Source organism: Eptesicus fuscus, chromosome 8, assembly GCF_027574615.1.
Source record: "Eptesicus fuscus isolate TK198812 chromosome 8, DD_ASM_mEF_20220401, whole genome shotgun sequence".
In the NCBI taxonomy this organism is placed as follows: Eukaryota; Metazoa; Chordata; class Mammalia; order Chiroptera; family Vespertilionidae; genus Eptesicus; species Eptesicus fuscus.
In genome coordinates this window covers 65961745-65975139 of record NC_072480.1, presented here as the reverse complement: position 1 = coordinate 65975139, position 13395 = coordinate 65961745, and the positions used below count along the sequence as shown (strand labels likewise).

The following is a 13395-nucleotide window of genomic DNA, read 5'->3' as shown; positions in this document are numbered from 1 at the left end:
TAGACCTCAAAAAATGTCCTACTAATGTGTGTATTCTTAGGGGGAAAGCTATTTAACTCCAGTTCATCTAGACCAGCGGTCTCTAAACTGGCACGCAAACTGTTTAGGAAGTACACAAGATGATCTATTGGGCCGAGAGAGAAAAAATCAAGCTTTTATTCATATTTATTTTTTATCTCATTCTTTTAAAATTTCTGTTTAAATATGTTTATTATATACAGTTTAATGGAATGAGTGTATAATCAATATACGAATAGGCATCCATTAGGCACTTGTTTTTTGAGTGATCAGGGTAAAGATGGCTTTGATCACTAACACAACTCTCTTTCTTTTCTCAGACTGCCGTTCTGCACTCCCTCACCAGAGCTAACTCCAGCATGCTCAAAAGGAAACAGAGTTCCAGGGTGGAGGCCCAGCCGGTTACTGACTTTGGTCCTGATGAATCTTTGTCAGACAACGCTGACATACTCTGGGTTAACAAGCCAGTAAGTTTCTTTTTTGAAGTATGGAGTAGCACATGCTGATTTAAAGGAAATTTGATTCATATATTCAAAACTCACGTACCTCTGGCTTTGAAATGTGTGTTTGAGCTGCAGTCGACTATGGATGAGTCTAGGAGTCTGGAAGTTAAGAACAAATGAGATAAAATAACGAGGTTCCTCTCTGAGTTACTCACATAGGAAGGTATGTGAGTACCTCTCCTTCTCTTCCTCTGTGCGTGCTGTCCTGTCCTCACCGTCACCCAGTGTAGAGATCATACCACTTCACAGGCTGATCCAAAGCTGACGTCCCACAGGAGTGACCTCCTCTACCAAGTTTTTATTACTTACAGTTCTCAACGTGCATGAATCTGTGAGGAGATAATCAAATGTTTGGAATTAAAGGTCTCCTTCTGAGTTGCAAGTTTTGAGTAAAAGTAAAGGTTAATTAGATAGTGCATAGTATCTCTGAAGAACTTTGTCACCTTCTCTGTTTAATTAAGCTGGTGGGAACTTGAGGGGGAGATCTGCTATACCAAGTATCATTGTGTATTAGACAGGCTAGCAGTCAGAGCTAAGGTGGAATGGCATATGAATGGGTCTTGGAAAATGAGCTCTACAAGCCAGGATAGGATCAGCTTCATTATGTGTCAGAAATTATGCTGGGCTCAGAGGGTGCAAAAATGGAAACAACACAGTTCTGACTCACTACTTTGCAGTCTGATATGCATAACATATATGTTACCTATATACAAGACACATTTATACTTTTGTACAAATATAAAATAGGGTAAGTGGGAGCTGAAACAAGGAAGTAAACTGTTACTATCTCAGTACTTGCCTGTCCCTTGAACATAATCAAGATCATCAGCCATGGTCTCCCTGACCTTTCTAGTCTTTCTTCATCTAACTTACCCTCCAGACCTCTTCCCCAGCTTGCTCACATTTCCTCCCATGTTTTCATTTATGTTCACATAACCCATCTGCTTTATGATCATTGAAACATCCTTATTACCCGCATTGCAAATAAAATGCCTTAATTTATATTCAAGGCTCTTTGTATTCTGCCTCTAACTTGTCCAGCAGCTGCCCTTTCCCAGATCGATACCCTGTCCATTTGAGTCACATCAGTGACTTCCTGAAATCTCACAGTTTCCTGCCCAGAGGCCCTTTCCTTGCAACTCTGATGAGTCAAGTCCCCCTCGTTCACGAAAGCCGTCTCAGATGTCACCTGTGCCCTATCCATTCTGAAAAGTTCCTCATTTGACCTCCATCACAGACAGAATGAACCTCTTTTTTTTCCACTAATTTCATATTTGTATATAAGTATAAATTTTTATTGTATATAAATAAAATATATATGTTATGCACATCAGACTGCAAAGTAGTGATGAGTCAGAATCCTCTTATTTCCATTTTTCATCCTCTGCATAATTTCTGACACATAGTAAGTCTTCTATTCATGTTGAAATAATTGAACAGAATAGAGACTAGTGTCCACCACATACAGAGCTTTCTGAGAACTTCTAACAAAGGTAGTATTATAGATGTATCCTTGGGAACACTAACTAAAATAATTAACATTTAACTAAAATGCATACTTACTTTAAATTTGAAACAGATTTGTTGTGGAGGAACCCTTCTTTTAGAGCTCTTTTGTGTAATTAGATCCTTTGTGTTGGAGGTCCAGATGGGGCTAAATTCACACACTGATGTTTATTGAAGCAGTTCCAAATTGCATGAAAAGTCTATCAATCCTTAAAATAAAATTTAATCAGCAGTGACTTATATGGTATGACATTAGTGGCATTACATCTTCATGCAAATATTATAACTGTCAGATTAATATTAAAACCCACTCACCAGCCTACAAGTGTCTGAATCTTTTCAAAGTTCTGACAGTCTTTTCTATTTTTTCATCTTGGGTGCTTGCTAGCTTGCATATATGGAGGACCTACCTACTACACAAAGCGGCTTTTTTTCAAGGGGAATATAATATTAAAGGATTAATAAATAACATTGAAATTATATTGAGTAATTGTCTACTAATTAATTAAATAGTAATACTAACTGGGTTTGGCATAAAGGTACAAACAATATGTTTTATCTTAGGTATTATTTTTATAATAAAATAATGTGTGCGAGTAATTGTATGTCCTACACATATGCACAGGTATATGCACACACACAAACACACACATGCATACACACATTTATCTTATTTTATTTTTTTATTTATTAAATTTATTGGGGTACAGGTTTCAAGTGTACAACTCAGTAAAACATTATCTGCACACTGTATCGCCCCAACCAAACTCTCTCTCTGTCTCCATTCCCCTCTCTGCCTACCTCCACCTAGACCCACCCTACTTTCCCTCTGGCTATCACCACACTGTTGTCTGTGTTTATGTGTTATATACAGACTAGAGGCTCGGTGCACGAAATTCGTGCACGGAGGGGGGTTGTCCCTCAGCCCAACCTGTACCCTCTCCAATCTGGGACCCCTCTCACAATCCAGGACTGCTGGCTCCCAACTGCTTGCCTGCCTGCCTTCCTGATTGCTCCTAACTGCTTCTGCCTGCCAGCCTGATCACCCCTAACCAATCCGCTGCCAGCCTGTTTGCCCCCAACTTCCCTCCTCTGCTGGCCTGGTCACCCCTAACTGCCCTCTCCTGCAGGGTTGATCACCTCCAACTGCCCTCCTTTGCAGGCCTGGACCTTCTCAACTGCCCTCCCTTGCAGGCCGGGTGCTTCCCAACTGCCCTCTCCTCCTGGCCATCTTGTGGTGGCCATCTTGTGTCCACATGGGGGCAGGATTTTTGACCACATGGGGGCAGCTATATTATGTGTTGCAGTGATGATCAATCTGCATATTATTCTTTTATTAGATAGGATAGAGGCCTGGTACAGGGGTGAGGGCCAGCTGGTTTGCCCTGAAGGGTGTCCCTGATCAGGGTGGGGTTCCCTTGGTGCATGGGGTGGCCTGAATGAGGGGCCTGTGGTGGTTTGCAGGCCGGCCACACCCCCTGGTAACCCAAGCAGAGGCCCTGGTATCTGGAATTTATTTTCCTTCTACAACTGAAACTTTGTAGCCTGGAGCAGAGCCAGGCCTGGCGCTCCCTCCAAGGCCGGCAGCCATTTGTGTTGGGGTTATAATTGAAACTTTGTTGCCTTAAGCAGGTGGGCCCGGCCAGGGTGTTCGGAAAGCTTTGCTTCCCCTGTTGCTGGGGGCAACCCTGGCCTGCTCTCTCAAGCTCCATTCTTCGGCCATTTCTGTTTGAATTTGTTTACCTTCTGTAATTGAAACTTTGTAGCTTGAGTGGAGGCTTAGGCCTGGCAAGGGCAGGCAGGAAAGCTTGGCTTCCTCTGTTACCTAGGAAACCTTGCTCTCTGTGGCTATAACCATCTTGGTTGGGTTAATTTGCATACTCACTTTGATTGGATGGTGGGCGTGGCTTGTGGGTGTGTCAGAGGTATGGTCAATTTGCATATTTGTCTATTATTATATACATATGGCTTTTTGCTTAATCCCTTTACCTTCTTTTTTTTTCCCCTTTACCTTCTTTGATCCAGTCTCACAGCCCCCTCTCCTCTGACAGCTGTCAGTCTGTTCCATGTTTGCAAGCCTATGTTTCCATTTTGTTAGTTTATTTTGTTCATTAGATACTATATAAAAGCAAGATAATGTGGTATTTGTCTTTCTCTGACTGACTTATTTCACTTAGCATAATAATCTCTAGGTCCATCATGCTGTTGCGAAAGATAAGATTTCCTTCTTTTTTACTGCTGCGTAGTGTTCCCTGGTGTAAATGTACCACAGCTGTTTTATCTGCTCATCTACTGATGGGCACTTGGGCTGTTTCCAGATATTGGCTATTGTAAATGACACTGCATGTACATAGGGATACATTCATTCTTTTGAATTGGTATTTTGGATTCCTTCAGATAAACTCCCAGAAGTGGGGTCGCTGGGTGAAAAGCCAGTTCCATTTTTAATTTTTTGAGGAAACACCATATGGTTTTCCACAGTGGCTATACCAGTCTGCATTCCTGCCAACAATGCATGAAGGTTCTTTTTTCTCCACATCCTCAACAGCACTTGTTGTTTGTTAATTTATTGATGATAGCCATTCTGACAGGTGTGAGGTGATATATCATTATGGTTTTATTTAGCATCTATCTGATGATTAGTGAGATTGAGCATTTGTTCATGTCTTTTGGCCATCTCTATGTTCCCTTTGGAGAAGTGTCTATTCAGGTCCTTGCCCATTTTTAATTGGATTGTTTGTCTTCCTGGTGTTGAGTTGTATAAGTACTTTAAATATTTTGGATATTAACCCATTATGAAATGTATTATTGGCAAATATGTTTTCCCATACAGTGGGTTCCCTTCTCATTTTATTGATAGTTTCTTTTATTGTGCAGAAGCTTTTTAGTTTGATGTAGTCCAATTTGTTTATTTTTTTCCTTTGTTTCCCTTGCCCAAGGATACATATCAGAACAAATATTGCTACGAGAAATGTCTGAGATGTTACTGCCTATGTTTTCTTCTCATATTTTTGTGGTTTCCACACATTTATCTTTTTAATTCATACTTCTCTATGTTGGGTTTAAGGAAAATCTTCACACAGCATATACACTGCTAGAATGAATTGCACAGAAATTTATTTTTTTGGAATTTTGGAAAAGATAGCTAAATTTGTATAATTCTCCAAAATAAAGAGGAAAGACCATTTATTATCTTTTGAAAATGTAGGATGATATCAGATTTCAAAATATATTTTTTAAAATGTTACATCTAAGATACATATGGAAAGAAAACCCTCCACATGGGCAGAGTTATGCATCAGTTCATTTTAAAAAGCATTTGGGATTTGCGCTAGATACCAATAAACATAATATGGTCTCTATTCTATGTTTGCATAGTACATTAAAAGGTTTAAAAGTAACAGTACATCAAGTTTCCATATGAATAAGTTACTAACATTTTAATTGAATCACAATCACCCTGTATTGTGGCCTGAGCAATTTCACATCTAAACTTTGGCTCTTATTAATGCATGACCACAGAAAGGTTTCATAATCTCCCTGAGTCTTCGTGTATTGATGTGGAAATTAGGCTGATTTGAGAATTAAATTATGTAAAATGTGTGAAATATTTTATATGCACTTAACAGACATCAGTTTCCTTTTTCATACTGGTGAAATATTTCAATCTCAATATTATGTTTTCCAAATGGTGTGGTTCATAATGCGAGTTTAAGATACCATTTTATGATGTCAGATAGTAACTTTGGACTATTTTGCAGTGGGTTCACTCTTTGCTGCGCATCTGTGCCATCATCAGCGTCATTTCTGTCTGTATGAACACACCCATGACGTTCGAACACTATCCTCCTCTTCAGTATGTGACCTTTACTCTGGATACTTTATTGATGTTCCTCTACACAGCAGAGATGATTGCCAAAATGCACATCCGGGGGATTGTCAAGGTGAGCCTTCCCCTGTTATTTAAGCTAAAAACCAAAATGCGTTGAAAATCTAAATCAGTATATTAATTTCAGTAAAGCGAAACATCTCTTTATTTCATCTACATTGAAGTCTTTTTAAATAGGGTTTCACTCTAAAGATCGATAAAAATCTGATGCATAAGAATATTTAGAAAGTGAAATAAATTGTGTAAGGCACAAAGTCTTGGAATATCTGGGAAGGAGGTAGGTGACCCGACCACCAGCTCCGTGAAGGCCAGAGTAGGGTCTATAATGCCACCTATGAGTGACCAAGCCCAAAACAAGGCACCTATTAACCCTTTGCACTCGCTTGCTTTTTTCTCTTTCCTTTATTCTAATGCTAACCGTGTCGAGTCACACTCGACATCCGAGTGCAAAAGGTTAATTTATGAATGCTGAATAATGTTATGTGATAAATATTACAGACTGATAATATTCAGCATGATGTCATTAACTTGAAAAAATTTGAAGATATAAAGGGGTAAAAAGAAAGAACTTGAAATGGAAAGGAATTCCAGGACTATAGAAAACGAATATGTAGCATGAAATTGTCACCAATGGGAAACAAAAAATAAGTAAATAAAAGAAAATGTAAAGGAAGGGCCGGTTGAGTGTTGACTTATGAAACAGGATGTTATGGCTCAATTCCCTGTCAGGGCACTTGTCTGGGTTGCAGGCTCGATCCCCAGTAGGGGGCGTGCAGGAGGCAGCCAATCAATGATTCTTTCTCATCATTGATGTTTCTATCTCTCTTGTCCCCTGCCTTCCTCTCTGAAATCAATAAATATATATATATATTTAAAAAAAATAGAATAGAAAGGAAATTTATTTCATCGGATATCTCTTCCTTCATAGAGGTTAAATAAGTGGATGGCACTGTCTCATAAGTATTTCACACTGTACAATAGGATGCACCTGATAGAAGAGATGAAGGACAGGAGTGAGGTTGGAAGCTCTTTTACAGATGCATTTATTAATCACCCCAGTGCTTCTGTCAATGAGTTTGCTACTGCCTGACTTTCCTTCTTTGATTTTATTGTCATAGTGGGCTTGAAAGAACTAAATGAAAAGAGCCCTAAATGCTTTGGAGTTTGTATCAGTTTCCTAGTTGGTAGTAATAAATGACCACAACCTTGGTGGCTTGAAACAATAGGAATGTATTGTCTCACAGTTCTGGAGGCCACAGTTGAAAACAGGGTGTCAGTAGGCCTTGATCTCTCTGCAGGTTCTAGGAAAAAGCCTTTCTTTGCCTCTTCCTAGCTTTTGATGATTCCTGGTAATTCTTGGAATTCCTTAGCTTATCAAGGTATCATTCCAATCTCGACTCCTTCACATGGCCTTCTTCTTTTTGTGTGTCTCTGTGGGCCTTCTCCTCTTCTTTTAAGGACACCAGTAATTGGATTTAGGGCTCCAATAGTCTAGTATGACCTCCTTTTAATTATATCTTCAAAATACCTTATCCTATATAATAAAAGGCTAATATGCAAATTGACCCCTTGACTGGGAGTTCGACAAGGTGGTGGGGGCCGGCCTGCCAACCACCTGCAGCACCTCCCACCAGCCGGCCCCGCCTTCAATTGCCTCCCCCGCCCCGCCCCGATCGGGGGCAGCCCGCCAATGGCCCATGGTGCCCCCCGCCCCCGCAGCCAGCCCTGACCCCAATCGGCCTGCCCACCCCAATCGGGGGTGGGGCGGCCCACCAACTGCCCACAGCCCCTCCCCCTGGCCTGCCCAATTGGCCCCGATCAGGGCGGGCTGGCTGGACCCCACCCGTGCACTGGGCCTCTAGTCCTACCTAATAATAGAGTAATATGCAAATTGACCGTACCTTCACTACGCCTAAGCCACGCCCACCAGCCAAGCCACGCCCACCAGCCAATCAGGAGTAAATATGCAAATAACCCAACCAAGATGGCTACAGCCACTGAGAGCGGGAGGGTTTCCGTGGTAACAAAAGAAGCCAAGCTTTCTTCGCCTCCTGTTGCTGGCCTAAGCCTCCACTCAAGGCTACAAAGTTTCAATTATAAAAGGTGAATTAACTCCAACAGAAATCACTGCTGGCCACGGAGCGAGCAGCAGGCTTGGCTTTGCTCCAGGCTACAAAGTTTCAATTGTAGAAGGTAAATAAATTCCAGATACCAGGGCCTCCTCTTAGGTTGCCAGGGGGCGTGGCCAGCCTGCAAACCACCACAGGCCCCTCGCTCAGGCCACCCCACGCCCCAAAGGAACCCCCACACTTCAGGGCAAACCAGTCAGCCCCCACCCATGCACCAGGCCTCTATCCTATCTAATAAAAGAGTAATATGCAGATTGACCATCACTGCAACACACAATATAGCTGCCCCCATGTGGTCAAAGATCCTGCCCCCATGTGGACACAAGATGGTCACCACAAGATGGCCAGCAGGGGAGGGCAGTTGGGAGGCACCAAGCCTGCGAGGGAGGGCAGTTGGAGGCGATCAACCCTGTAGGGGAGGGCAGTTAGGGGTGACCAGGCCGGCAGAGGAGGGAAGTTGGGGGCAAACAGGCTAACTGGGGAGCAGTTAGGCATCAATCAGGCTGGCAGCAGAGTGATTAGGGGGTGATCAGGCTGGCAGGCAGAAGCAGTTAGGGGCAATCAGGAAGGCAGGCAGGTGATCAGTTGGGAGCCAGCAGTCCTGGATTGTGAGAGGGATGTCCAACTGCCTGTTTAGGCCTGGTCCGGGATTGGGCCTAAATGGGCAGTTGGACATCCCTCAAGGGGTCCCAGATTGGAGAGGGTGCAGGCTGGGCTGAGGGACACACACCCCCTCCATGCATGAATTTTGTGTACTAGGCCTCTAGTCCTACCTAATAAAGAGCTAATATGCTAATTAGACGGAATAGCAGAACAACTGTCCAGATTACCTTCCTGATGAAGCTGGGGCTGCGAGGGCTAAGCCCCTTGCACGAATTTTGTGCATCGGGCCTCTAGTTTTTAAATAAGGTTGCATACTGATGTTTTGAATGGACATAGAGTTTAGGGGGACACTCTTCACCTCACTACACAATTAGTTTCAGCTAGCCATTTGAATGCCCAGCTGGTTGTAAGTAGTTTTGAAAAAGACTTTCTGAAGTTTGTTGGGTGACTCCAGAAAATTAGAGTAGTAATACAAAAGAAAAATTCAATTCAGTATAGGACTTAACTTGAAAGGAACCACCAAAGCCACAACAAACCTCATGCAATTAGCAAGAAACTGGTAAATTCAGAGACTCCCCAAAAGGCAATCATGAGGGCAAGTAAGCATGGGCCCCAGTAAATGCTTTGTGGCTATGAGTTGTGATACATAATCCACTGCAAAAATGTTGATTCGTGGGAACAGTAGACATCCACCATGCCTCAACCAATGAATTTCAGCACGATTCCAATTGTCTGGGTCTTCCATAAGTGGTAGGATGGTTATTCTAAGCATTAGGTTTAGATATGGCCAAGTTTCAAAAATTGGTAGCTAAAACCAGAACGTTAGCTTGGGGGAAATTTGTTTTTGTGAGAGTGCTAGAGATATCTTTTAAGTTACTATAACTTTACTCTCCAGCATAGCCTAGCCTTATTTTGAATTCTTGGATTTCCCGGAGGACCTTGAATGACCCTGGCCTTGTGTGTATTGGTCACTCAGGCAGTGGCAGTCTCTGAATGTTCTGGGTGGGGCACTTTGGGATTGAAATACCATGTGTGGACTCACATGAGATTCTAACTTGAATGAACAAAGGCATTACATTTTCCTAAAATAAAAGTCTGTCTCTTAAGTTATTTAATAAATTAAGACTTGGATTTCACATCATGAAAATGACAGTAGGCATTGCTTTAGTTGTCATAGTCAATGATAAAAGAGCAGAGGCAGACTTGATACATAAATTATATATTCATTCCAAGTGAACAGATCACTGAATGAGCAGAGGTTTTAATAGAATATTAGAAGCCAAAGCATTAGTTCAAAAGAAAAACTTGATTTATGACCAGGTTGTTTTCAAAGTACTGTAAATGAGCCATTTTCAATATTGTCTGATGTTCATCAACATTTGGATGAGTTATTTACTAAAACTGAATTTTGATTTATTTTCAATCTGTATGACTTAAAAAATGAAAATTATCATTAGATATGATTTTTCTATTTTCTATATTGGTATGATTGGATTAAATACAAAACTATTGCAGATTTTAATAAGATGGCATTGCTAACATTATCTTGAAATAATCAGCACAGCTTCATATCCCATTAAAACTGAGATTTTGGTCAAATATGGTTAAATATGAGGTCCTGAACCAGCTTGAAATGTATCATCTCGTTGAATTTTCACCATTGTGGCCTTCCCCCAAATGTTATAACTTTATTGATATCTTTTTGTACCACATACTTCTATTAAGATGAATGTTAACACAGATGAAAGAGTACATTGACTTGAGATTACATGCTTGTATTTAAAAGTTAACTTACTTTCTCAGAAGTGGGATTGCTGGATCATAAAGTAGTTCTATTTTTAATTTTTAGGAAGCTCCATATTCTTTTCCATAGTGGCTGTATCAATTTACATTCTCACCAACAGCATTCAAGGGTACCCCTTTCTCCATATTCTTACAATGACAACATCTTTTGTTTAACAAGTGTGAGGTGGTATCTCATTTTGTTTTTTATTTTATTTGCCTGATGATTAGTGAAGTTGAGTATATACTTTTCATTTACTTGTTGGCCATTGTATGTCTTCTTTTGAAAAATCCATTTAGTTCTTTTGACCTTTTAAAAATTGGGTTATTGATTTTTTTAAATATTGAGATATATATATATATATATATATATATATATATACACATATATACACATGTATATATATATATATATATATATTTATATATATACACACACACACACACACACTCACACACACACATATACATACATACACTAGAGGCCTGGTGCACGAAATTAGTGCATGGAGGGGGGTGTCCCTCAGCCCAGCCTGCACCCTCTCCAATCTGGGACCCCTCGACCCCGGTAGGATCGGGCCTAAATGGGCAGTGGGCAGTCGGACATCCCTCTAACAATCCAAGACTGCTGGCTCCCAACGGCTCACCTGCCTGCCTTCCTGATTGCCCCTAACCACTCTGCCTGCCAGCCTGATCATCCCCTAAGTCTCCCCTGCCAGCCTGATTGATGCCTAACTGCTCCCCTGCCAGCCTGATTGCCCCTAACTGCCCTCCCCTGCAGGCCTGGTCACCCCTAACTGCCCTCCCCTACAGGCCTGGTCACCTCAAACTGCTCTCCCCTGCAGGCCTGGATCCCCCCCAACTGCCCTTCCCCAACTTCCCTCCTCTGCCGGCCTGGTCACCCCTAACTGCCCTCCCCTGCAGGCTTGATCGCTTCTAACTGCTCTCCACTGCTGGCCTGGTCCCTCCCAACTGCCCTCCCCTGCTGGCCTGATCCCTCCCAACTGCTCTCCCCTGATGGCCATCTTGTGTCCACATGGGGGCAGCCATCTTTGACCACATAGGGGCAGCTATCTGGTGTGTTGGAGTGATAGTCAATCTGCATATTACTTTTTTATTAGATAGGATAGAGGCCTGCTGCATGGGTGGGGGCCAGCTGGTTTGCCCTGAAGGGTATCCTGGATCAGGGTGGGGGTTCCCTTGGGGCATGGGGCAGCCTGGGCAAGGGGCCTGTGGTGGTTTTCAGGCTGGCCACACCCCCCGGCGACCCAAGCAGAGGCCCTGGTATTGGGATTTATTTATCTTCTATAATTGAAACTTTGTAGCCTTGAGCGGAGGCCTGGGCTGGCCAGGGTGTGCAGGAAGCTTGGCTTCCTCCATTGCCAGGGAAACCCAAGCCTCTTGCTCGCTCTGTGGCCACAGCCATTTTTGTTGGGATTTGTTTATCTTCTATAATTGAAACTTTGTAACCTTGAGTGGAGTTTAGGGCCAGCCAGGGTGTGCAGGAAGCTTGGCTTCCTCCATTGCCAGGGAAACCCAAACATCCTGTTCACTCCATGGCGCAGCCATCTTGGTTGGGTTAACTTGCATACTCGCTCCTGATTGGCCGGTGGGTGTGGCTTGTGGGTGTAGCAGAGGTACGGTCAATTTGCATATTACTCTTTTATTAGATAGGATAAAATCAAATTGTCAAGTTGTGCATCTTAAATATATACAGCATTGTCAATTTACAGTAAACCTGAGAAAAAAACGTACACTGTTAATCAAATTTACTTTTAGCAAAAAATTCATTTGTCAAAACCAATTTAAATGCTATTGGCTTTGTATCTTTGTATCTGTAAATTTATTTTGGTTTTATAACTGCATGAGTAATAATGTACATGTGTAAATATTTAAGTTACAATGCAATAAAATACATTATCTCACATTTGGGCTCTATTTTTTAATGGACCTCATTTTACTCAAGATTGAGTTACTGTGCTTTTATCAGTTAATCTTAGTCTAAGTTTTTAAACCTTTATTTAACACTTGTCTGCTAAAAAACATTTTTTGAGATATTTCCATGCTTTTCTACCTTCAGTTGTCAGCAGCACTGTTTTTTTACTTCTCACTCAATTTTTTGCCTTACCCAGAATGATTTGCAAATATGTACTGTGTTTGTTCACTTATATGACTTATACTTTTTTACATATATAGCAATATTATGAATATACTAGAAGCCTGATGCACGAAAATTCGTGCAGGAATGGGCCTTCCTTTCCCTGGCTGCCAGCACCGCCTTTCCGCTCCGGCCCTGGATCAGCCACTTTCTGCTCTGGCCCCACCTTCTCATTCTGCCCAGAGGCCCTGAGCAGCTGAGGTGGTGCGGAATGCCTATGTAGTCACCATGGCGACGATGCAAACATCCCACACCACCCCAGCCCCTTCATGCCAGTGTATGCAAATTAATCCACCATCTTTGTTGGGTTAATTTGCATACTCACTCCTGATTGGCTGGTGGGCATCGCGAAGGTACGGTCAAATTGCATCTTTTGCTTTTATTAGTGTAGATAGATGTACATTATTCTATTTACGCATCAGGTTACTCTTAATATGTTTCACATTGTTTGGAACAGAGCTGTGTGTTTTAAATGTTCAAATAGTAAATGTTTATTACACCGGGGTGTGCAAAAGCAGGTCTAGAATTATTCATAGGGAAAATAATACAATAATCAATAAATAAAAATATAAGATTAAACTGTTTTGCATACTCACAACCGTAAACCTACTTTTGCGCACCCTTGTACACTGATTTTTCAATTAAAATATCTTTAACAGTGAGATTTAGTTATTAAGCAAGCAACTCCAGTATGCCATATGTCTTCTGTGCGGAAGAGTATATGTGAGTCGATGTACACATATGTCAGAGATTTGAGGAATGCTGCTTTTTTATTTTTGGAAGAATTTTTCCATACATTAACTATAT

At 41.6% G+C, this 13395-nt stretch overlaps 1 protein-coding gene across 3 annotated transcripts in view; it reads left to right on the top strand.

Moving 5' to 3' along the window:
• The first annotated feature begins 377 nt into the window (after positions 1–377).
• The window catches only part of NALCN (sodium leak channel, non-selective), a 278126-nt gene continuing 265108 nt past the window's right edge, over positions 378–13395 (top strand). For all 3 annotated transcript variants that reach the window (XM_054720257.1, XM_054720255.1, XM_028148874.2), the window contains exons 1-2: positions 378–485; positions 5789–5971. In XM_054720257.1, coding sequence (XP_054576232.1) covers positions 378–485; positions 5789–5971 — 291 coding nt within the window. The remainder of the gene's footprint in view (positions 486–5788; positions 5972–13395) is intronic.